Here is a 25,703-nt window from a genome sequence, read left to right as displayed (position 1 = left end):
TCCCCCGCTGCTTGGGGCGGCCTTCCCCATGTTCGGGTGGTGCAAGTCTCCCGGTCTGCCTTCTCCTGGGAGGCGGCCGCGGCGCTGTCAGGGTGCGGCGACTGCGGCATTAGCGGCGGCAGCGTGGGGAGAGGGGTGTGCTCCTGGGAGACCGTCCATTTGCTCCCATCTCCTCCGCGCCGTGTCTTGAGGACGGACTCTGATGCCCCACGCTCGCAGAACGTAGGTTACAGGTCAGCCTACATCTGGGAGGCGTGCTTGGTGCGGTAGTGTGCGGCGGGGGGGCGGCGGCGGCGGCGGCAGTGAGAGCGGGAAACGGGAGCAAATCCCCGCGCTAGCACGTAGTGTCCTTTGTTATCCCGCCGCCGCCTTCGCCGCTGCCCCCGCCCAGCACAGCATCTGCCTTCCAGGAGCAGGACGACCTGGGGACATGCTTGGGGCAGAAGAGGTCGCTCCCCCCCGGCCCTGTCGCGTGGGAGATGGGGGCAAATCAAGCAGTCTCCATTGGCGGCTCCCCTAGCCCGCCGCTGCCCCAGGTTCGCAGTATACTTGTTCCTAGGTCAGTGGGCTCCCAGGAGGCAGGGGCAGTGAGGTTAGAGGGCGGCGGCGGGGAGGGGTGCTGCCCTCCTCCAGCAGGTGACTTGTTCCCATGTTTCCTGGTGTCTATCCTGGGGACGACCTCTGCGACCACAGGTTCGCAGTGCGCATGTCTTCATGTTAGTCTCCTGGGAGGAGGGCGCAGTGCAGTCGAGGCAGCGTCTGCGGTGGGCAAGGACTTTCCAAGGACCAAGCTCTAGCCCAGGATAACTCTCTCCCCTTTCTTTTGCTTCCTCAGTTGGTGGCTGTAGCAGGTTTTCCATTACAGGGTATTTTCAGATATTGAACGTAGATTTCTGATCTATACAGAAAAAACTTTCTCTTAAATCGATTTTTATATATAGTGGCTAATATTTGTTAATCTCAAACTCCCAAATTTATTCCTTCCCTGGTAACCGTAATATTGTTTGCTAAGTCTGCAAGTCTGTTTCTGTTTTGTAGAGGAGTTCATAGTGTCTTTTTTAGATTGCACATGAGTGATGTATGGTATTTTTCGTTCTCTTTCTGGCTCTCTTCACTTAGAATGATGATGTCTAGGTCCATTCATGTTGCTGCAAATGGCATTATTTTATCCTTTCTTACGGCAGAGTAGTATCCCATTGTATAAATATATCACAGCTTCTTTATCCAGTCACCTGTTGCTTCATTTAGGTTGCTTCCATGTGTTGTTTATTGTACATAGTGGTGCTATGAATACTGGGAGGCAGGTATTTTTTTCACATTGGAGTTCCCTCTAGATTTATGCCCAGAAGTGGGATTGCTAGATCATAGAGTAAGTCTATTTTTAGTGTTTTGAGGAATTTCCATAATGATTATACCAAACTACATTCCGACCAGCAGTGTAAGAGGTTTCCCTTTTCTCCACACCCTCTCTAGCATTTATCTTCATGAACTTTTGAGTGATGGGCATTCTGACTTGTGTGAGCTGATACCTCACTGTAGTTTTGATTTGCATTTCTCTAATAACTAGCGATAGTGAGCATTTTTTCATGTACCTGTTGGCCATTTGTAGTCTTCATTGGAGAAATGCTTGTTTAGATCTGCCCATTTTTGGACTGGGTTGGTTGTTTTTTGTTACTAAGTTTTATGAGGTGTTTATGTATCCTGGAAATGAAGCCTTTGTCTGTTGAATTATTTACAGATATTTTCTCCCATTCTGTAGGTTGTCATTTTGTTTTGTTTATGGTTTCCTTTGCTGCGCAAAAGCTTGTAAGTTCACTTAGGTCCCATGTGTTTATTTTTGCTTTTATTTCTGTTGCTTGGGTAGACTGTCCTAGGAGAACATTGCTGAGATGTATATCAGGTAATGTTTTGCCTATGTTTTCTTTTAAGGTTTATAGTGTGTTGTCTACATGTTTAAGTCTTAGCCATTTTGAATTTATTTTTGTGTATAGTGTGAGGGAATATTCTATTTTCATTGATTTACATGCAGCTGTCCAGTTTTCCCTACAGCCTTTGCTGAAGAGACTGTCTTCCCTCCATGGTATGTTCTTGCCTCTTTTGTCAAAGATTAATTGACCAAAAGTTTGTGGGTTTATTTCTGGGGTCTCATTTGTGTTCCATTGATCCATATGTCTGTTTTTGTAACAATACCGTGCTGTTTTGATTGTAGGTCTGTAGTACTGTCTGAAGTCTGGGAGGGTTATTCCTCCAGCTTTGTTCTTTTTCTTGAGTAATGCTTCTGTAATGCTGGGTCTTCTCTGATTCCATATAAGTTTTAAGATGATTTTTTCTAGTTCTGCGAAAAATGTCCTGGGTGATTTGGTAGGGATCTGCATTCAGTCTGTTGATGCCTCAGGGCAGGTATGGCCATTTTAACAATATTCTTCCAATACAAGGACATGGGCTATCTTTCGGTTTCTCCAAGTCCTCTTAATTCCCTTAAGTGTTTTATGGGTCTCTGCATGTAAGTAAGTCTTTCATGTCCTTGGGTAGATTTATTCCTAAGTATTTTATTTTTTGGATGCAATTTTAAAAGGGAGTACTACATTCATGTGAAGAAATGCCACTGATTTCTGTAGGTTGCTGTTGTATTCTGCTACCTTGCCAAATACTTTAATTAGCTTTAGTCATTTTTGTGTGGAGCCTTAAGAATTTTCTATAGATAGTATCATGTAATCTGCATATAATGACAATTTTACCTCTTCTCTTTCAATTTGGACCCCTTTTATTTCTTTTTGTTGTCTAGTTGCTATGGCTAGGACTTCCAAATACTATATTGAATAAAAGGAGTGAGAGTGGGCATCTTTGTCTTGTTCCAGTTTTTAGTGGCATATTTTTCAGTTTTTCACTGTTTAGTACTGTGTTAGCTGTAGGTTTTTCATAAATAGCTTTTATTATGTTCAGATATGTTCCCTCTATGCCCACTTTATTATAAGCTTTTATCATAAATGGCTGAATTTTGTTTTGCTTTTTCATCATCCATTGAGATGACCATGTGGTTTTTGTCCTTTATTTTGTGAAGTGGTATGTCACATTGATTCATTTGTGTATTTTGAACTATCCCTTGTGTCCCTGGGATGAATCCAGCTTGATTATGTTGTATGATGTTTTTTATGTGTTGTTGGATTCTGTTTGCTAATATTTTGTGGATGATTTTTAAATGTATGTTCATCAGTGATATTGACCTGTAATTTTCATTTTTGGTAGTGTCTTTGTTTTGTTTTGGTATATGGGTGATGGTTCATAGAATGAGCTTAGGAATATTCTTTCCTTTTCAATCTTTCTAGAATTTGAACAGGATCGGTATGAGTTCTTTGTATGTTTTGTAAAATTCCTGAGTGAAGCCATCTCGTCTGGACTTTTGTTTGCAGGGGGTTTTTTGCTTATTTCTAATTATTGCTAATTGTTTCATTTCTAGTGATCGGTCTATTCTAGTGGTCTATTTCTTCTTCTATCATGGTGGACTGTATGTTTTCAGAAACTTGTCCGTTTCTTCTAGGTTGTCCAATTTGTTTCCATATAGTCGTTTTAGTATTCTGTTACGATATTTTGTTTTTGTGTGATACTGGTTTTAGGAGCTTAGTTTTTAAATGTTTTTAAGATTGGCCTAGCAAAATTCACATTCAGTAAAGCAATGGTTTATCTCTAGTAAACTAACTTGATTAGTTTTACTATCTTGAGCCTTTGCCCAAAAATCTAGTGTGATCCTCACATCGAAAGGTTTTGTTTCAGAGAGTGCTTAGAAGCAAGACAGGAGCTGTGGTTGTTCCTAGGAAAACATGGTGGGTGCAAATGGACATGCTCATTGAGGGGGTTGTACACAATTCATTCACCTAGTAACTGTGATGTGTTAATTTATTCATTGATCTATCTTGACATCATAGCATATCTCTGGACATTTCTTCCTGTTATATTGATGTACATGTCTTTTTTTTTTTTTTTTTTTTTTACCAATACCATACTGTCTTTATTACTTTAGTTTTATAGTAAGTCTTGAAATCAAACAGTGTAAGTCTTCCAACTTAGTTTTTTTCCAAAATTGTTTCAACTGTTCTAGGTCTAGTCTTCTTTAATTTCTTCCAGCAATATTATATGTTTCAGAGTAGAGATCTCTCGCATATTCTGTAGAATTTATTCCCGAGTAGTTAATATTTTCATGCAGTGTAGTTGATTTTTATACACTGACCTTCTGTCTTGCAGCTTTGCTAAACTCACATAGTAGTTCTAATACCATTTTTTTGTCGATTTCTTAGAATTTTCTATTTGGAATATATCTGTGAAGAAAGTTTTATATTTTCCTTTTATTCATATATATGATTATGTGTGTGTGTGTGTATTTAAATTTTTTTTTTTGCTTTATTTCACTGGCCACAATCTAAGTATATTTTGAATAGAAGTAGTGAGAGGTCCTTGCTGTGTTCTCAGTCTTAAGGGCAAACATTCAGTCTTTCACTGTTAAGTATGATGTTAGGTGTTAAGTTTTTCATGTGTGCCCTTTATTATGTTGAGGAAATTCCTCTTAATCCTAGTTTGTTAAAATTTTTTTTTCTTTTTTAAAGTCATGATTATATATTGAATTTTATCTCATGCTTTTTCCACATTTATTGATAGGATCCTGTGGTTTTCCTTTTAATATGAAATGCATTGATTGATTTTCAGTGTTAAACTTACAACCTTGCATACTTAAAGTAAAATCTTTGTCTGATTTTGGTATTAGAGTAGTCGTAGTCTCATAAAATGAGTTCAAATTTGTTTCCTTTTCTGCTTTCTGGTAGGATTTGTATTACTTCTTTCTCAAAATTTGGTGAAATTCAACAGTGAATTCAGAGCCTGGAGTTTGTGAAGTTTTTAACCACTAATTTAATTCATTTGATAGACAAAGTGCTGTTACTGGCTTTTTTATTTCTTCTTGAGTGAGTCTTGATATTTTGGGTCTTTCCAGAAACTTGTCCATTTCACCTAAGTTGTCAAGTTTATGAGCATAAAGGTGTTTTATTATTCTCTTTTGAATACATGTATGGTCTGTAGTGTTATTATTTTTATTCCTAATGTTGAGAATTTGTCATTTCTCTTTTTCTCTTTATTAGTCTGGCTATAGCTGTATGATACTACTGATTTCTCAAAAAATTAATGTTTGGTATCAGTGATTTTTCTCTATTGCTTTTATGGTTTTAGTTCCATAATTTCTACTCTTTATCATTTCTTTCTGATTTCATGGGTTTAATTTGCTCCCCTTCTGATAACTTAAGATGGAAGCTTAGGTCATTTATTTGAGACTTTTTTCTTTACTAATATAAAAATCAAAAAAGAATAAATTTCCTGCAGACAACTGTTTTAGCTACATATAACAGTGTTTTTTTTTTAACATTTCCATTAAAAATCTTTTTTATTTTATCTTGTGATTTCTTCCTTGACCTTCATAGTTTATTTAGAAGTGAATTACTTAATTTCCAAGTATTTGGAGTACTTTCCAGTTATTGTTTTAACTTTATCCTTTTGTGGTCAGAGAAACGACTTGGTATGATTTCAGTTTTCTTTAAATTCATTGAGAATTGTTGTACGGCCTAGAATATGATCTGTCTTGGTGAATGTTTTAAGTGTACATGAAAATAATGTTTATATGCTGTTTTGGGTAGTGTATTCTGTAATTTAGATCAAGGTGGTCAGCTTCATTTTCTGACCTCTTGTTCTGTCAAGTTATTGTGAAACAAATGTTGAACTGTCCAGCTGTAACTGTGGATTTGTCTCTTCTGTTCTGCTTTTGCTTCCTGTATTTTGAAGTTCACTCCTGACAGACATTTAAGGTTGTCCTGTCCTCTTGGTCCATTGACTCCTTTGTTATTATGTAGTGTCTCTCCATCCTCAGTATTTTTTGAGCTGATATTAGTGTAGTTGTCCCAGCTTTCTTTCGGTTAGTGTTTTTGTGTGATGTCTTTTTTCTTTTCTTGTACTTTTAACCTGTCTCTGTCTCTGTGTTGAATCTGTGTCTGTGTGTGTGTAGACAGCATGGAGTTGGGTCTTGTTTTTGTTGTCGTTGTTGTTGTTTTGATCCAGTCTGCCCATCTCTGCCTTTTATTTGGAGTTTTTTTTTGAAAAAGACCATTTTATATAATGTAATTATGATTTGTTCGGGTTTCAAGCTACCCTTAGTGTGACTAGTTTTCTATTTGTCCTGTGTGTTCTTTATGTCCTTTTCCCACTTCCTGGCCCTGTTTTGAGTTAAGTTGTTGTTGTTGTTGTTTAAATGAACCCCTTTTATCTCCAATCCTGGCTTATTAGCTCTGCTTCTGTTGTTTCACAATGGTTACTCTAGACTTTGCACATCTTTAACCGATGATAGCCAATCTTCAAATAATACACGAGTTACGTAGAGTGTACAATCCTTGAACTTCCATTTCTCCCTTCCTGTTTAGTCTTCCTTTACTTCTTCATGTTATGATACCCCATAATACATTATTGTTAGTGTGCTTTAAATCATCTTTTAAATTTATTAAAAGTGAGAAAAAAATCTTTATATTTACTCAAGTTATTGATACTTTCCAGCTCACCATTCCTTTAAATTCACACGTCCATCTAGATGGTGTCATTTTCTTTTGGCTTGATGAACGTTCTTTTAACGTGTCTCACTGTGCAGCCCTGCTGGCAGTGAATCCTCTAGCTTGTGTTTGCCTGGTATTATATCATCTTCGTTTTCACCTGGTGTGGAGTTCTAGGATGCTAGCCTTACCCTCTGTAGGTCCACATCTGAAGGCTCTAGAGAATAAGCCATGGGCTGAATTGATAACAAGCTGTGAGAAAAGTCATGCATCCAGGCTGGATAAGAAATAGCCTATTTAATATGTCCAGTATGGACGGCTGGGTGGCCAGTGACGGGTAAGATCCTCAGAGGAGGACAACCTAAGACAGGCACAGCCGGCTGGATAAGAAATGGGCTACTTAATATGTCCAGTATGGACGGCTGGCTGGTCAGTGACGGGTAAGATTCTCCGAGGAGGACAACCTAAGACAGGCACAGCCGGCTGGATAAGAAATGGCCTATTTAATGTGTCCAGTATGGACGGCTGGGTGGCCAGTGACGGGTAAGATCCTCAGAGGAGGACAACCTAAGACAGGCACGGCCGGCTGGATAAGAAATGGCCTATTTAATGTATCCAGTATGGACGGCTGGCTGGCCAGTGACGGGTAAGATCCTCAGAGGAGGACAACCTAAGACAGGCACGGCCGGCTGGATAAGAAATAGGCTACTTAATATGTCCAGTATGGACGGCTGGCTGGCCAGTGACGGGTAAGATCCTCAGAGGAGGACAACCTAAGACAGGCACAGCCGGCTGGATAAGAAATGGGCTATTTAATGTGTCCAGTATGGACGGCTGGCTGGCCAGAGACGGGTAAGATCCTCAGAGGAGGACAACCTAAGACAGGCACGGCCGGCTGGATAAGAAATGGCCTATTTAATGTATCCAGTATGGACGGCTGGCTGGCCAGTGACGGGTAAGATCCTCAGAGGAGGACAACCTAAGACAGGCACAGCCGGCTGGATAAGAAATGGGCTACTTAATATGTCCAGTATGGACGGCTGGCTGGCCAGAGACGGGTAAGATCCTCAGAGGAGGACAACCTAAGACAGGCACGGCCGGCTGGATAAGAAATGGCCTATTTAATGTATCCAGTATGGACGGCTGGCTGGCCAGTGATGGGTAAGATCCTCAGAGGAGGACAACCTAAGACAGGCACAGCCGGCTGGATAAGAAATGGGCTATTTAATGTGTGCAGTATGGACGGCTGGCTGGCCAGTGACGGGTAAGATCCTCAGAGGAGGACAACCTAAGACAGGCACAGCCGGCTGGATAAGAAATGGGCTAATGTGTCCAGTATGGACGGCTGGCTGGCCAGTGACGGGTAAGATCCTCAGAGGAGGACAACCTAAGACAGGCACAGCCGGCTGGATAAGAAATGGGCTATTTAATGTGTCCAGTATGGACGGCTGGGTGGCCAGTGACGGGTAAGATCCTCAGAGGAGGACAACCTAAGACAGGCACAGCCGGCTGGATAAGAAATGGCCTATTTAATGTGTCCAGTATGGACGGCTGGGTGGCCAGTGACGGGTAAGATCCTCAGAGGAGGACAACCTAAGACAGGCACAGCCGGCTGGATAAGAAATGGGCTAATGTGTCCAGTATGGACGGCTGGCTGGCCAGTGACGGGTAAGATCCTCAGAGGAGGACAACCTAAGACAGGCACGGCCGGCTGGATAAGAAATGGCCTATTTAATGTATCCAGTATGGACAGCTGGCTGGCAGGTGAGATGGGCGGGGGCTCAGGACCACCGTGTCCTGAGAATTCACCAGGAGCCAGTGCCTGCCTGAAGCCCTTTAGTGTGATGCCCCATGGAGCCACCCGTTGACATTTGGGAAACTGAGGCACAGAGACATTAACACAGTAGCCGTGGGCTTGCAGGACCACTAAGTGGGAAGTCGGCTGTGAACGTGGTGTCTTAATCTCCGTGCTGCCCTGTGAGTGATGGGGGGTGTGGAAAAGGCAGAGTAGGCTCCCCGAAGGGGCTTGGCATGTCGAAGGTTGATGTCCTTTGCCCTTCTCATTTGAAGAGTGCATGCAGGTTTGGACTTTTGTTTGCTGTGCAACATTCAGGAAGTGACTCTCTCTGAGCCTCTGTTTTCTTTCTGTAAAACAAGTGTATTGTGGATTCCCTGCCACCCCCAGCTCCTCTCCCAGTGGGGGCTGTGCATTACCAACTGTGGTTTCTGCCCCCTTGCCGTGTTTTGTGTATAGAGCAATACATGTCTGGGTAGCATATTGGAAATCTGGGTAAGTAAAGTGAAGAAAACCCAGGTCACGGGATGGTGTGACTTGTCTGGCCTTTTGTCTGCATGTATGAGCATATTTTCCGTCACTTTGATTCTTCACCGTGTGGTGGAGCAGGTGTCCTATCCTGCCCTGTGGTTTCTGTCGGGTGACAGGGTTGTGGCCGTCCCCTAGGGTCATCGCTGCCGTGTGTGTGCACAACTGTGCCTGGTTCCCTGGGAGTAAGTTCTGGGTCACAGGCTTTGCCCATGTTTAAGGCAGTGGACACCTGACGTCAGTGGGCCCCAAGGCTGCTGCTGCGGCACACCCAGGCCATCAGGTCCCCTGCCGCTGTGGGTGGAGTTGAGCAGGGCCTGCCAGGCTGTTGGTTTTCCCCAGGGCTCTGGATCGGAAAGGGCTCTTCCCCCTTGCAGGTGTGTCCCTGACGGTTTGGCTCTTGCCAGGTCCCAGGACCTGGTGCAATGTCTTACCTGAAGCATCTGTTTGGAAATGTTTTGAATGAAAGGAACCTAGGCAGGCTTGTCCCCTGGGCCGGCTCATTTGGGATGTGGCCCTGGGCAAGTGTCTGCTTCTGGCGCTAAGGATTCCAACCGGAGGGGCTTTTTCCTGGGATCCATTGGTAGGACTCCTGTGCTGGAGGTGGGCACCCACCTGAGAATTGGAAGACAGAGCTGACCCGCCGTGTCCCCAGGCCTCATCCTGTGATGCTGTGAGCTGGATGAGGAAGGAATCACCTACTGGGAGCCCCTGCCTACATCTGCTGTGTCTTTATCAACTATGCAAACATCCAGATAATGGTGAGGCCGGGCCAGGGGTCTCCTACCCAGCCCATCTCTACATGACTCTCCTCTGGCCTTCTGTCCTTTGACATAACCGTGTGTCCCCAGTGGCACAGCCATGACTGGGGGCTGCAGAGGTCTTTCTGGGCATGGGAGGTCCTTGATACCTGCACCCACCCCTTTGATCTTCCAGTCCCGGGAGCACCTGGCAGAGGCTCAGTGTGGACTGCCCGGGGAGGCGGTCTCTGATGTCATCCAGACGCTGGACTGGCCACCAGGGCATCTAGAACTGGGCTTCAGCCCCTGCTCCCCATCCCAGCTCAGGCGGGACAGGAGCTGCCCAAGGCCACACAGCAGGGCTTGGGGGCCTGAGCCAGTCCCTTCCCCATGCTGAGTCTCAGTTCCTCCTCCTCCAACTCTGTCTCTGCAGGAGCGGGGTACGCAGAGTACCCTGCACAGGGTGGGCCCCGCAGTGACGGTTGGGTGAGGCTTGTGGGGTGGGCAGGTGGCCTGAGAGCTCCCCCTCCCTCCCAGGGCACCATCAACCAGACCTGTAGCCTGTGGGCTGAGAGTGACCTGTAAGTTCATCTGTGCTTTTTGTCCTCGGGGCCTTGGGCTTGAGGGGAGGCCAACCTAGCAGGGGAGGGGTGCAGCCTTCAGGTTCGGGGGCCACTGACCCCCACTCCATCTGTCCTGCACAGTCTCCCTGCCCAGGTGAGGCTCTGAGGTGGCAGGGTCCCAACCAGCTGGCTTCCCACCCCTCCCAGGGAAGTCCACGGTTGGGGGGTCCAGAGGGTTGTGGCAGCCCCCCAACACTGGCCAGGTTACAGGCAGATGGTGTAGCTTCGCAAGAGCACTGCCAAGGACAGGGGGCAGAGGGGTGAGGCCCCGAGTGATCAGATGGGAAGCAGACGTGGGGGCTCCTGAGGCCCTGGGCCCAGTTCCTTGTCAAGCAGTAGCACCAGCCCAGGCCAGGTGCTGCAGCAGTGGGAACCAGGGGCACAGGGCACCGGGCTGGACTGACCAGGCTGCGATTTAGAGTCACAGGGCCCTGTGTGGGTGCCCAGAGCCAGGTGTCCTCCCAGCCACAGGGAAGCAGAGAGGTGGGTGGCTACATAGTAACAGGGAAGAGTTTGTGGAAAAGCCCCATAATGGGACCAGCATCCAGAGGTGAGGAGGGTCAGAATTTGTGGTGACAGGGCAGGAGAGAACTTAGTGACCAGGTCCTGATGGGCCAGATGGGCCTGGTGGTGGCTAGGCCTACCCCCTAGAGGTTTGGTGTCCATTGTGGTGGGTGTGGTAGGAGCTGTGTGTCATTGTCACCACCTGCCTCTCTCATCCCTAGTTCCACCAGTCCCCAGGCCAGCCTGTGAGCCGGGGGGTAAGTGTTGCAAGTCCCTAATGCTTGGGGGCGGTGCAGTGATGGAGATGTGTCAGGGAGGTCAGGGAGGCTTCCGCAGTGGCTGACCCTAGAGGAGAACATGGTTTTCTGGCAGAGAATAGGAGGAAGCTCTTTAGGCAGAAACATACTTTGAGCAAAGGTGTGGAAGTTAGAGGGTACAGGAGGAACGTGAGGCCAGGACAAGTAGGTGACTGGAGAGGAGGATGGATGGGTGTTGGGGTGGAGGGAGGCTGCAAGGTTGTGGGGCCAGTTTGTAGGGCTGTGTGTCAGCAACTATGGAAGTCCACCAGTGAGCCCAGAGATTGGGTCTGTGCTGTCATGGGCCTCTGTGTGTGTTTGGATGAGAAAGGTTCTCATGTGTCTGCAGAATTTTTTGTGTTTAGGAGGCCACTGGGGGCTGAGAGTCATCAGTGATGTGACCATCATCTGAGCAGTAGTTAATCTTTGGATCCATGACTGTGATCCATGACTCTGTTCCTGGTCTGATGGAGCCTAGATTCCAGAGTCAGGCTGAGCCCTGGTCCTGGTCACTAGTCAGACTCTTGAGTCCTGATCCTGGTCACACATTGAGCCCTGACCCAGTGTCTCATCTGGAGTCAGTTGTGCACATTGGTGGGTAATTATGCACATGTTACGTGCTTGGGGCCGCCCCCTCTTCCAGCCACGTGCAACTGTCAGCCATGGGACATGCTCGTCCTGGGAAGTGTGAGTCAGAGGTTTCGACCCACAGCACAGACCCCCGGCCTACCTCAGCCCCAGTGGTACACACACACTTTTGCACGTAGGCTCAACATGTACACATGACGTGACTTTTCCCAACAGGGCTCACGGCTTCATACCACCAACACCCCTTCACCAGCCTGGCTGATGGCAGTGAGGGCCTTGGGAGCGGGGCCATTAGGGAGGGAAAGGCGGGGGGTCTTTGCAGAATTCCCAGATGTTTGGGTGGGTGGGTGGAGGACGGGCCCAGGAGGATGGACTGGTGCCAGGGTTAAGGAAGGCCAGGAGCTCATCCAGGGAGTTCAGTCCTGTGGTTCTGCTCGGACAGCTTGCTGGGTCTTTCACTCATGGTGGCTGCGTGTTTTGCACTTTGTATTTTAAAAATGAATAACCCAGAGTTACATAGAGCACGGAAAGTCAGAGGTGGCTAGATCCTTAGAAATCACCTGTTCTGCCATCACTTGAAAACGGTGGAGGTGAGGCCCAGCATAGGGACGTCCGTACAGGCCAGGCCTGAGCCAGACACCCTCCACGTGCTCATCCTGCTATGCCAACATTTCAGGAGGTGTTCTGCCTGATGCTGATCCCACGTGGGCTCCAGGAAGGGCAGAGTTCATACCCACCATGTGTTGTTCTCCTGGGTCGATGTGCATGGCAACCATAAAGGCTCTGAGAAGTCCTGTAAGTGGCTCCTGTTCAGTTGGGTTGGAGTTTCCCTAATTAGTGGGCAGTTGGCACCCTCACTGAGCTGGCAGAGCAGACACTGGGACTGGCTGGTGGAGGGTGTGACCTTTCCGCACAGTCTGTTGGGTTCTTTCTCAAAGCCTGACCCCACTCCAGGCACCTTTAGAGCCGGCTGGCTGAGGAGACTGGGGCACGGAGTGCCATTGCCAGGCCCAGGGTGGCCCCATGGGTCATGCCAGTCTGTGCTCTCTCCCTGCCTGGGCAGACCCCAGCCCTGCCGGATGCAGCTGTCCTGGGGGACGCTCAGGACCCAGGCCCTTCTCCCTCCCTGGGGTTCTCACCCAAGTGCATGTCCTGGGCCCTTTAACACCCTTGCCCCATCCCTGTCCCTGGTTTCCTTAGAGAGGGCAGTGAAGGGGCAGGCCAAGGGGGACAAGTGGAAGGGTGTCCAGCTCACTGTCAGAGTCAGCCAGTTCCCAGCCCGACTTCTCCCACGCTAGCTGAAGGGCACTGTTGGCTGCTGCTGGGCCAGTGGTGGCCCTGGTGTCTAGGGGGCTGGGGCGGGGTCCTGTGTGGTGGGACCATCACAGACATGTGCTTGAGGGTTGAGGGTCGGGATACACTGGTGTGGCAGGGGCAGGGGGCATCTGGGTGTGGGGAGCTTACAAGGGTAGAGTTGAGGGCACAGGGGTCTCCTGTGGGACCACACCAATCTGCATCTTGTCCCTGTGTTTTCCCACACCTGTGGGCCCCCTGTGTGTTGATGGTGGGGGCGTGCAGTCCTGAGTGTGGTGTTCACAAGTGACTTGAGGATAAGGGGCAGGGCCTGACAGGGTAGGCAGCGAGTGTGGACAGACCTGAGCTCACAGGATCTGCTGGACAGGCTGGGAATAGTGCGGGGCAGCTCTGGGAGGATGCCTCCTCTGGTGGGGGGTGCGCAGGACAGCTGCAGGGCGCTGGCAATGGTGACGGTGATGAGGTCGTCATGCTGGTGGTGCTGGCGCTGGCAGTGGTGTTAGTGGTGGTGGTGGTGATGGCACTAGTGGTGGTTTTGGTGAGAGCCGTGAGGGTGGAGGCTATGGTGACAGTTAAGGTGGCATTGGGGGTGGTCTCAGCAATTGGGAGGAAATTGTCACCTAGTCCAAACTCATTCTGTTCGCCACACGAAGCCCAGTAAATTGGAAGATGAGCTGTTGGGGCAAGGAATAGTGACTGTATTTGGAAAGCCAGCAGACCAAGAGGATAGCCACTAATGTCTTGGAGAACCATCCTGCTCCAGTCAGAATACAGGCTCCTTTTATGCAAAAAAAAAAAAGGGGGGGTGGGGTGGGGTTCTTTGTTGCAAACTTGTCACTGTAGGAATGCTTTGTTTTTGCAGCCTCCATGTGGGTCAGGCTTGGTGTTCCTGTAAAACCTCCAACAAAACAAGGGTTATTCTCTATTTTGCAACTTATCATCTCTAGGAAAGTGCAGATGTGCTGACATTCTTAAAGGTCAGCGCCTCAAAAGTAGGCTTTCCTGTCTATTTCAGGCTAAAGGCAACATTGTTTCCCAAAAGGTGCAGAGCCTTCAAGGCTAAGCCTGGAAAACAGGGCACAGTGGTCAAAATTAAAGGAGCAGATCCAATTTGGCATCAGATTTGTTCTTTTGTGTTACAATATGAAGCCCCCCTCCTCATGGAAACCAGGACACACCCGGGGCAGTTAATGAGGCCGAGTAGGAGAGGGGGCTGGGTGGGAAGGAAGAGGGGAGAGCTCATGGGGCCACACGCAGTCTCGAAAGTTGTCTTGGAAGAGACAGAGCTGAGCTGGCAGGGGTGGGGAGATTTGGGATCTACTGGCGCCCGTGCAGGTGCCCAGAACCCCAGCACGCAGCCTGACTAGGCCGGCCAGGACGCACTTGCTGAGTGAGTGACCTATAGGCTTGAGGTCCAGCTGCGCCAGTGGTTGGAGCTTGATGGGGTGTGGGTGTTGAAGCCCCACAACTGGCATGAGTAGGTGGCAGGCTGGACAGAGCTGGGCCAGACGTGCACCCGGTGAAGTTCTGAGGGGAAAGGGCTCAGGCAGGGGTGCAGGCCTCTGAGCTGGGCGGAGTCAGCAGGTGCCCTGGGGTTGTTGGGACCCTGGCATCCCCAGTGCAGACCACTTCCTTGCAGGACTGGGGAGGTCAGGAGTCCACCTTCTGCAGGGGCCCTGTTCTGCTTGGCTGGCTGCCCTGGGACTCTGTGGCCCTGCTCAGGTGGGTGGGGTGGGTCAGATGAAGAGCCACCAGACCCTGAGGATGGCCAGGTTTCCAGCCTTGGGTCAGGCCTGTGGCTGCAGGCTCTGACTCAGAGCATGGCCGGCGCCAGGTGGGAGCCAGGAGATTGGCATCTTGGGCTACGTGAGGAGCCTTTGAGGCCCTGGTCACAGACCCATGGATGCTAAGTGAGCCTTAGACATCGTCAGTGCCGGGAGAGCCCCCCCCCCCCCAGGGGCAGGAACACGGGCCTGAGGGTGCATGGCTCTCATCCAGCAGCTCACTCAGCAAGACAGAAGTCAGGCGGATCTCCACCCCCCAGGGTCTCCTTGGGTTGCAAGCATTGCCCCCCAACAGAGAGGACATGGCACTGATCTGGGGAAGCAAACATAAGCCTGCCCGGGGAGGGGTGTTCTCACAGGTTAGTGGTCAGATGGGAGCTGGGCACAGAATGGGAGATTGAGGAGGCTTCCAGGAGATGGCAGTGCCTCAGGAGAGCCCTGAAGGATGAAGCTGAGTCAGCCAGGGGACAGGAGGGGATGTGGTCAGAGGGAACAGCCACGATGAAGGCCTGGAGGCAGGAGAGGGTGCATGTGTTCTCAGTCCTCAGCGGCTCCATCCCAGCTGGCGTGTGTGGGCAGGGCCACCAGGGGGACCTGAGAATCCTGATGAGCTCCAGCTGCTGTGGGAGGTGGGCCCCAGGCAGGGAGCCCCAGCCCAGCAGCCGGGTAGGACCTGTAGGAGGAGCCAGGTGCAGTGCTCAGGAGCTCAGAGCTTATCCAGTGGGTTCCCTGGAGGAGGCAACCCAGCACAAGCCGTGGTCTTTGGGTCAGAAGTCGACAGGCAGAGGTAGGCGGTGGCACTCTGGACGTGTGAAGCATGATTTAGCGGGGCTTGTACCTGGCATGGGTGGTTTCAGGAGCACAAAGGCCCAGCTGATGAGTTTTGAGGGGCTTCTAGAAGCCCCTGCCTACAGAGACACCTTGCCCACTCCCTGATCCTCCACTGGGGCCAGCTCTGCCCACTTGGGCTTCTTTCTGCTGTGTGGGAGGACACATATGAGTCCTTCCCTCTCCAGTGTGAATTAGCCCATCAAACCCCAGGGCACTTTGATGCACACAGTGCTATAATAACACCTGCTTCGCGGGCCTGCAGGAGGCATCCTGAATGCCGAGAAGGCCTAGGCTCACTGGGCATGCAGGTAGGCTGCGCTCTCCACGCACACTCATGTTACTGTCCCCTGACCTCCCATAAGCGTGCCAGGCCTTGTGCTGAGCTCTGTATCCCTGTGGTCTCCCTGAAGAGCATGCGGGGAGATGATGTACTTCACAGGGGAGGCAGCTCAGCCCAGAGTGGCCAGCAGTGTCCTCGGCTGTCCAGTTCTCCCTCCTGGGGCTGGACTGGACCAGCAGGGAGCTCTGCAGGGAACAGGATGGCAGGGGAGCCACAGACTGAGCCTCCTCCCAGGCTCTGAAACACCGGGGCCCCAGGGGAGGTCTCCTTAGGGTGTTCTGAGCTGGGTGGGGGCCAGGCTACTCCCCTCTGGCAGCTGGTGACAGGAGCCAGGCTGCTTTCTCTGAGCCACCTCATCTGGGACACCAGGATAAGGCTGTGGCCCCGCACAGGGGCTGAAGTCGGAATAAGGCAGGTCTCCGAGGGCGGGGTTGCAGGGAGCTGGGGTTCCCCGTCTGAGTGTGGCTGGATGAGTGTACTCGAGGTGGGGAGTGGGGAGGGTCAGGAAAGGTGGGCCAGTCCCTGGGGCCTGTGGGGTCCCTGAGGGCAGCATGACCTTTGCTCTGAGGAGGGAGCAGCAGGAAGGTTTTTGAGCAGAGCATGTGTCCTGGCATATTTCCAGTGATGGCAGTATGCTGGGGACAGGCAGAGGCAGGCCGGGGGGAGGCTGGCAGTGGGTCCCACCAGGGTGGTGGCCATGGAATGGAAAACAGCAGTGAGAGTCTTGGTGCATTTTGACATGAAGGCTGATTGCTGATGGGTGTGTGGGTATGAGAGGGAGGGAGGCGGGAGGGGTCCTGGAGGTTGCCGCCAGGTTGGAGGGGCAGAGAGGGGCCATGCTGCCCGGCCACGGGGCTTCACTTGTCCCCCCATAGCAAGTCTTGGCTGGGCACTCTGCCCCTACTGGGGTGCAGGCAGCGGGGTGAGCAAGCCAGATCCTGGTCCTGCCCTCCCAGAGGAGGACGCCAGCAGGAACATAAGGCCATCACGTGGTGGGAGAACTGGGCAGAGGTTGGAGGACCCACGGGTGGTATGCATCCGGCGGGTGTGCAGGCCTCAGCCAGCCACCGGAGGGGCAACTTATCATGGCAGTGACTGGCCTAACACGCTCTCAAGGACACCTTGGCATTGGGGGGTATGTGGGACCAGGAGGCCAGCTGTCCAGGGAGTACACTGTGTGGATGGGGGTGGCGTTAGGGTGGAAGGAGGTTGCTGGCTATATTCTTGACTGACCTGGGGGTCCGAGGGCTGGGGAGCGGCAGAGGAAACTCGGGTCTCAGCTGAGGGTCAGGCCCTGGGGTGCTGACTGAGGGCAGAAGAGGAGCTCAGAAGTGGAGCAAAAGGGACAGTTGGTTGTCCCTGGGGTTTGGTGACATAGGGGGTTTGGTGACATGGGGGCTTTGGCCAGAACAGGGTGGGAGGAGGAGCCTGTGGTGAGGAACTGGTGGCCTGCAGAGAGGAGTGGGCAGTGGCTGGGCCTCCCTGGAAACCCTGGTCTGATGGGGGAGGCACAGCCTCTTCTTTGGGAGCTCTGATTTGAGGGGCCTGGGGTCCCCTACAACCTCCCCTCAACTCAGGCAGGGAGGGGCTCCCAGCTCCTGGTGCTGGGAGGGGCCCCTGCCCCAGCTCCTTGTCACCCTGGACCTGGGGATTGGGGAGGAGCAGATGTCACTGACCTAGATTCCTCAGGTCTGAATCCAGGAGTGGGGGCCTCCATCCATGACCCAGGTATTGCAAGTTTCTGAAGTTCAGACAAGAGGGAGCAAATGGTCTCCCACATGTGGGAGCAGTCACTGTGTGCTCGAGGAAGGAAGGACCTGCTTGTGTTCAAGAGATGGTAACAGGTGTCCCCTGCAGCAGGAAGGATTTCAGTCAGACATGGGGAAGAACTTGCAGGTGTTGTGGGTATAAGAGGATGTGTCCTAGAGGCCTAACTGAAAGAAAGAGGGCTGAGGGACCCCTGACCTTTGCCAGGTCAGGGTGTGCCTAAGATACAAGTGAGGATCCTCCGGTCAGAGACCACAGCCCACATGTCCTGCTTGGGGCCAGTCCTTGGCTGATGCTCAGTGCAGCCTGGAAGGCTCTGCAAATGGCCTGGGAAACCTCCGTTGATGGGGCTCTGCCCTAGTGTGGAATGGGCCTTAGGGAGGCCCCCCTCCACCTGGTCTGGGTGTTAGACCATCCTTGAGGGTCCCTTTTAGGTCTGTGTTTCCCAGTCCTGATTGCACAGCTCAGGTGTAGGCTTTAGTGCGGTGGAGGGGATGTGAGGTGGTCAGACAGGTAAAAACTGGAATCCTGGCCATCCTGCTGTCTTGCTGTGTGGTGTCCGGCAAATCCTACCACCTCTCTGAGCCTAAGTTTCTATATCTACACAGCTGAGCTGTGGATTATTTCCAAGATTAAATGATAAAATGCACAGAAAGGTGTTAATATTGAGATGAGGGGGAGGGGGCAAGGAGAAGCTTCCTGTCCCTGTGCTGGAGGTCAGGAGTCCATGCATGCTCCCCTGATTCCGGTCCCCAGGGCCTGTGAAGCCAGGGGACACTGGATGGGGGAGAGACCTAGGCCGGGGGGACTGTGTTGCCGTCCTGCAGGTTCTGAGTGATCCCAGCAGCTGCCCACCTCCTGGGCCTCCAGCCCGAGCAGCTGGTTCTCTGGACCAGGGGTGGAGGCCTCCTGCTCCCCTCCTTGGCTTGAGGCTACAGGGGTAGATCCTGGCTGAACCCCTCAGCAGAGTGAGCAGCTCCCCCTTGCCCTCCAGTCCTCTGGGAGACTGATAAGCTAATTAGTGCCCAGAGCAGGAGCCTGGCAGGGCAGCCACCAGCCTAGGCTGGTGTCCTGCCAGGACATGGGCGGCAGCGGTCAGCCTGGTGCCCTGTAGACCTGCCAGTGCTGTCTGGGAACCTGTGAGGCTGCAGGCCCTAGCCAGCCCGATTCCCCTCCCCCCAGGCCTTGGGGTGCTGTCCCCTCCTGACCCTCCCAGCAGCGTTTAACTGAGAGAAAAGGTAGGTTCTGGGTCCCTCCCTCCACACAGAGGAGGCAGGTAAGACAGTGTCCAAGCCTGAACCGTGAGAAGTTGAGCTGGAATTTGACCCCAGGGCTGACCAGCTGCAGTCTCCTGATCTGCAGACGAGGAGGATGGTGGCAGCTGGGCTGGCCTGCTGGGCTCTGGTCTGCTGGTTGGTGACTTGGCCCGGCTGCTGGCTCCTGGAGGGCAGGATCCCCGGTCAGGACCAGTCTCCAGAGCAGGCCCACTAAGTGAGGGGATACAGACACCACCATGGCCTCAGCAGCCTGTGCCCTGTGGCTGCCCTGGGCGCCAGGGTCTCCGGATGGCCAAGGACTCGCTTGTCATGGTTGGATGCCAGGGGCACCTGTGCCATGAGTTGGCAAAGCCCTGGTCCCCTGGAGGTCTCTAAGCAGCTTGTCCTGGGAGGGCCTGCCCTTGAGGGGCCGGGACTGCAGGCTGCGGGACCACGGGAGACAGCAGTGCAGACCCAGACCCTCAGAGGGCACGGGGAGCCACAGCCCCTAGAGGACCAGAGCCCATGGGGGACAACAGCCCAAGGGGACCCCCATTTGTGGGGACCACAACCCACAGGGGGAACAGTGGCATCCTGCAGCCAGCTGCAGGCAGGATGGAAATGCAGGGCAGCCACCCCAAGCCTGGGAAGTGGTCAACAAGTACAAGCACAAGGTCACTTCTGTGCCACCGTGGTGCCGGGCCAGGAGCGGTCCTTGCTGAGGTCGGCCATACAAACGTGGAAACGAGTGAGAGTGGAGGGCGGGGAGGACGGCACCCTCTGCCTTGATGGGCGGGGACCAGTGCTCGTGTCTGGGAAGTGCCTTAGTGCGGGTGGGGAAGGGGCACCTGTGAGAAAGCATCACCGCTGCCCCCACCTGCTCCCTTCACAGCTGCTAATGCCCAGGATGACGTCAGCCTCATGCAGGCAGTGGCCTCCCTAAGGACTCGGAGCTGAGTGTCCCCCAAGCAGGGGCTGGATTGTTGCCTGATTGCAGGGAACTAGGTCGAATGTGACAGCAGTGTGGCCAGTAGAGGGGGGTTCCCAGGAGAGGAGGTGCCGTCCGTGTGTGGCCTGCAGCTAAGCCTCTCCTGACACATAACCTTTGCCATCGCACTCCCGGGTCCTGTCACGCCACATGCAGGTGACCCCTCTGCGAGGACCTGCCCTGCAGCCCTCTGCCCAGCGTCCCCCAGCCCCAGCTTACAAGGTTTGGAATGTGTGTTACTAACTCACTTGTCCTTGTCCCAGTGGTCTCCATGAAGGATCCCAGGGACCATTTGTTGGGTGGGTGGGCTAGAGGCATTTCGGGGGGCAGACCAGGGTGCTGTGGTTGTGAGAGGTAATGGGGCTGGAAGCCAGGACTCTGGTATCCGGCGGGTAGGGCAGGGGGTCAGTGGAGAGGGAAGGGCCTCGGAGAGTGAGGGCAGCAGACCTCAAAGGGGTCTGCAGGTCCTCTGCTCCCTCTTCCGCCAAACTCACCCCCTGCCCACGTTGCTGACCCTCCACCTCCATGTTCAGGAGACACCTGCCTGAATCAGGGGACACCTTCCAGGGGGCACCCAGTCCCCTGCCCCCAACTTCCTCTGGGGTCTCCTGGGCTGGGCGCCATAAGCCTGGGGAGCCCCACCACTGAGTCTGTTTAGGGACTGTCGACTGAAATAAAATCACACAACATGAGAGTTGTGGGCTAACTTTTATTGGGGTCAAAATGAGGAGTATAGCCCAGGAGACAGCATCCCAGAGAGCTGTGAGAAGCTGTTCTGAGGAGGCAGGGGAGACCTCAGTGTTACATGTGGTTTCAGTGAAGAGGGGGTTGTGTGCGCAGTCAAGCACACACCTAGGCAGAGGCTAGCTGCTGGTAAGGGGGAGCGGTTGTCACCGTTGTTTAAATTAGTGTTTTTCTAGATAGGAGACACAAGAATTTGGGCTCATAAAATGTCATGAAAACATCTATTTGAAGGCCTGTTCCACCAGTTTTCCTAGAGCACAGAGCACCTCATTCCTGACCTCCATCCTGAACTTTAAGGGTGTGTTGGAGGTCAGAGGCTGCAGTGGCTCACAGTTGAATCCAAGCAGAGTTAGATGGCAGGTGGCAACGTGATCCAGTCCTTGTAGAGGCAGATGACGGGTGCCAGTGTAGTTAGCAGGACGCTCTGTCCGTCAGCAAGCCGGGCACTGCCCCTCCCAAATCCTCCCCGAACCTGGCCGCCTTGCCCCTCCCCACTCTCTCCAAGGCAGCCAGGTGTGCAGGCAGGTGAGGTCTGAGCTCCTCTCAAGCCCTGGCATGTGCTCTTCCGGCAGAGGAAACCGGTGAAGCCCTCAGCGTTTGCTGCCAGTGTCTGTGCCTCCAACACAGCCAAAGCCTGGGGGACCTGGCCTTGGGATCCGTGCCTTCCCTGTCCCCATTGCAGTGACAGGCTTTGTCCTTATGGCTGCAGGGATGGTCCGTCACTCCTCAAATGTCTGTGTCCCCATGTCCCCAGGCTCTGCCCCTCTCCCTGCTTGAACCCCGAGTTAGACTCCTTTGTCCCCAGACTGACCCCAGCTGCCCCCACCCCCACAGGCCCTCCCCCTGCCCTGGGGCAGGTCCACCTGCAGTTACACTGCTCCCAGCTGAGCTCAGTGGCTTTGGTTGAAGGAATGAGCAGGCGAGGGAACAGCATGTGTGAAGGGGGCGGCGCTGGGGTGCGTGGTGAGCACCTTGGTTGCTGGTTCCCCCCCAGAGGCTCACGGCAGGGCTGGGCTGCATCGGGCTGGTGCCAATGTCTCCCACCACCCCCCAACTAGTCTTACTCCTTTACGTTTTGGAAAAACTCCCACTGTTACAAAGTAGCTTCTTTTTCCATTTTAGGGAATTGTCTCTCTTTTGACAGTTTGGTTTGCTAGTGTTTCTTTCATGTGACAAAGGAATGGTTTTGTTCTTTGGAAAGGCTAAGCCAACCGAATGAATACTGACATTTAGGTCTAGGGCCGAAGAGAAATCAGTTTCTTCCTAGCACTTCTTATGCTGTGGGCATAAAAACCGTAAAAGTGGAAAACAGTCACCATTCATTACAGAGCTTTAGAGACTTAGTGGCTTGTTTGGCCGGAATAGGAGTTACAGAGAAATAGGAAAGACATCGCCTAATGTGTTCTGGGAAAAGACGGCTTTTTGTACAACTACATACTCTATCCCCCAAATTCTTACATGTTGCTTTTATGGAATAAAAAGTTGAGTGTATAAATATATATATATACACACACATATATATTTTATGTATAATATATATTTTATAATGTGAATATATGTATTGAATGGAACATATATATGCACATACATATGTGTATGTGTATATATATATACACCATTCAGTATATCACAGTAATTAATGACCATGGAGAAAATTAGTTTTCTCAACTAAAGATAGCCTACGAATAGCTTGCTTTCTGGAATACAGTTTTGAAAATGTTTAACCTTAATCACACCACTAAGTGCAGGTTGATGGATGATTACACAGATCTTAGGAGCAGTGATAAAGTGATAAAGACCACTATCAGGCCATCATGGTATCTGGGCTTGCAGGTTTGCATGAACTTGGATTTGAGGTACGTCGGTATCACCGGCCACGTGTGAGTGCTGGTGGCTTTTGGGTTCGCGGACAAGCACTAAGACTTACTGCCGCCCCTTTGTGTCTACACACCCGGTCTGCTTTCTTCATTAGGCCCCACAGCCTGGTGGTGAGCAGATGAGGGCCGAATTTACCACGAAGTGAGTTCTGATCCACAGCAGATGTGATCCATGCTGAAATGTGTCTTGTCTTCGGTCGTCTATTTACACAGTACTGCACTGACAGCTTTTTCTGTGTTTTAGGTAAATGGAGTCGATCTAGCAGGCAAGTCCCAGGAGGAAGTTGTTTCCCTGTTGAGAAGCACCAAGATGGAAGGGACTGTGAGCCTTCTGGTCTTTTGCCAAGAAGATGACTTCCACCCACCCGAGGGAACTGTTGAGTACATTTGGAGCAGCTGAGAGATTTCTGATGCACAGAAGCCAGGCATCTGGGCCTGCGACCAGATGGCCAGTGTTTTACTGAGACATTTTCCAGGCAGTTTCTATATTTCATCTATCTTTCCACCTTAAAATAAGACAAGCATTCTTTTCTCATATTTCCTGTTTTGGAAATAAATATCCACAACTTTGACTGCAGGGGTATCTGAAAATCAAATCGCAGGGATGTTTTCTGGGACAGCAAATGTTTATTACCAGATGCTTTCAGTTGGGCTCATTGAATACAGAGACGTCAGTTATTTCATAAGTGTCACTTGAAAGGCTGATGTTGAAAGCTTGCCATGTTTATTTCATAGGACACGTTTTCACATTTCAAGTTTCCATAGTACATGCAGTGAAATAAAGATTCTTGATTACCGTTATATGAAAAGGAGGACCTTAATTAAATAACATCAATGAAAATTGAAAGATCTGAAATGCAGTAAGCCCCAGGGACATTAATTACTAATACAGGCATTATTTGGAATGATGTAAATGAGATGAAAATGAAAAAGCGTTTGTTAGCAGACTATTTCACTTTTTATACATCTGTCAATATATCTGTTCCATTTACATAGTATTGGTGTGAATGAAATATGTATATTAAATTGACAGTTCTTTGCATGCTTTTCTGCAAAAAGTGGTAAGTTTCATTTATATGTAAAAACAATATAATTGGAGGAATCGCCTTTATCTTTTATTTTGATGAGATAAGAAAATGGCTTTACTTCAAGTACAAGTTGTATTTTAATTAGTTCAAAACAGATTTCTATTTGGGTCATTTTTGGACATTTGACATGTCTTTCAGATAGCGTTTAGTTTTCTTTATAAACAACAAGTGATCCATATATACTGGAGTGGGTAGGTTTTTGGGGCACAGTTCTCAAATTTGTCCAATAGCCCCAATTCTCTTAGGCTAATACTTCAAGCATGAATGTGTCATGGTTAATAAAAATTGCCTTTCATTATAAAACAGAGAAATTTTAGTCATAGGCCTACCCCCATCCCTTGGTTACACGCACATTTACAATCTACTGTGGTTCCATGGAAATTTCAGATTGTATAGGGCTGAAAAGTGAACCCTTGTGTTCTCAGGAGATTTTGAAAAAATACAAAAACTTCTTTATTTCTGTTTAAAAATGTTTAATGCATCATTTCTTCATTTAAATTCCATTTTCCATTTTCCTTCCACTGTTATCCAATTTTGTGCTTAAAATGCCACCGGATCCTAAATCCGGAATTATCTCTATTACATTGTAAATGAGCACTTAAAAAAAAAAATCTCAGCTTTTGATGTGATTTGATGGAGCCTCATCCCTTCCCCAGTGCATCTGGGTCTGGGTAGTGGCTGGCATCACTGGGCTGCCAGAGCTGAGACACTGCAGCTGGGGACTCATGCCAGCATCAAGCCTGCTTAGGGTTATTCAGGTTCTTCTGGTCCAATTTTGATCTTCCGGGCTTCTGTTTTTCCGTTCTGCTGCCTACTTTTTCCCCCCTCTTGGTTATTTAATTTATTGTTTGTGAGTTTCAATTAAGGAGTGAGCCAGTAGGTGTCACTTTATTATTCACATTGCAGCTGCTAGTCAAGATTCAAAAGAATAAAATTCTGAAAACTTAAAGGGGGTATTAAAAATGATCTTTAAATCCAGTTAACAGAACTCTTTCCCTCTGTTTGGAGTGTCTGTGTTTAAATTCTGTGTCTAAAACAAAATACTTTTGTCAATAAGTGTCTTTCTCTTATAAGTCAATCTTAGAACTATGTTATGAAAGCAACTCCATAATACATGAAAAAAACCCACTTATAGCTTGTGTAATATTGTATAATGCTTGTGGTTCAGACTGTGGTTCAGATGCTTATTATCTAGTCTAGCTCTCAAATTATACTGTATCTTATAATTTAGATTGAGTTGGAAAAATTAGACAACAAAATTAGAAACAGTGCCAGGAAGATAAAAGCAGTTTGGTGAGATTTGTTTTCCTCTAGGTAATAAATTCAGGATGTACTGTGAATGAGCAAGTAAAAATCGACATCTAGAAAAAATTTAAACACACACACACACACACACACACACACACACAGAAGATAATATAACCACATTAGTGAAAGTTTGAAAGACAAGAGTAATATATTCACCCACTATATATTTTGTAGATTTGAAGAACCAACAATTTTTTCTTTAGAGTAAAGCTTTGTTTCCCTGTGTGTTGAAGATGGCTTTGGTCAGTCTGTATGTTTTTCTTCAGTTCTTCTAGAATGCAGAGCCAAGGCAGATGCAGATTCCAAAAGAAATGGTAAGAGCTTTGTCTTTTGCAGGATGCAGAGGTGTTGGCAAGATAAGTGGAACTAACTTCTTACTAATTAATTATGAAGTTATTCATCCTCTTGTCCTGGCTCATAGTAGATACTATGTAGATTTATTAAATTCCAACGTGACCTTACCTTAGGGCGACTTACTGCTGCTACCCCAAACTGAGAATGTTTTGTACTTATTTTTGATTAGACAGGGATAAGGAAGAGACATTAAAGGCTTTCCTATTCACCTGCATAAGAGGGACCAAAGGTGATGAGTTTAGTGGCTTGACATTAAATATACAAAGGACTTCATGAATTGTGAAGTGCTACATAATCAGTAGCAATAAAAATGAAAAAAAAAGGGGGGGGAAAGAAAATTGAATTCAGGCATAGAAAAACTAGGGAAGGCTAAAAGTACAATAAAAGTGTCTCATAGACAGGA

General features: G+C 49.7%; 1 protein-coding gene across 1 annotated transcript in view; it reads left to right on the top strand.

The window, feature by feature from the left end:
* The window catches only part of LOC116660215, an 81,207-nt gene extending 56,516 nt beyond the window's left edge, over window positions 1-24,691 (top strand). The window contains exons 8-9 of the mRNA XM_032469009.1: window positions 12,326-12,444; window positions 22,795-24,691. Coding sequence (XP_032324900.1) covers window positions 12,326-12,444; window positions 22,795-22,950 — 275 coding nt within the window. The 3' untranslated portion in view covers window positions 22,951-24,691. The remainder of the gene's footprint in view (window positions 1-12,325; window positions 12,445-22,794) is intronic.
* Window positions 24,692-25,703: the final 1,012 nt, after the last annotated feature.

Source organism: Camelus ferus, chromosome 3, assembly GCF_009834535.1.
Source record: "Camelus ferus isolate YT-003-E chromosome 3, BCGSAC_Cfer_1.0, whole genome shotgun sequence".
NCBI lineage: Eukaryota > Metazoa > Chordata > Mammalia > Artiodactyla > Camelidae > Camelus > Camelus ferus.
This window is presented reverse-complemented; position numbering and strand designations above follow the sequence as displayed.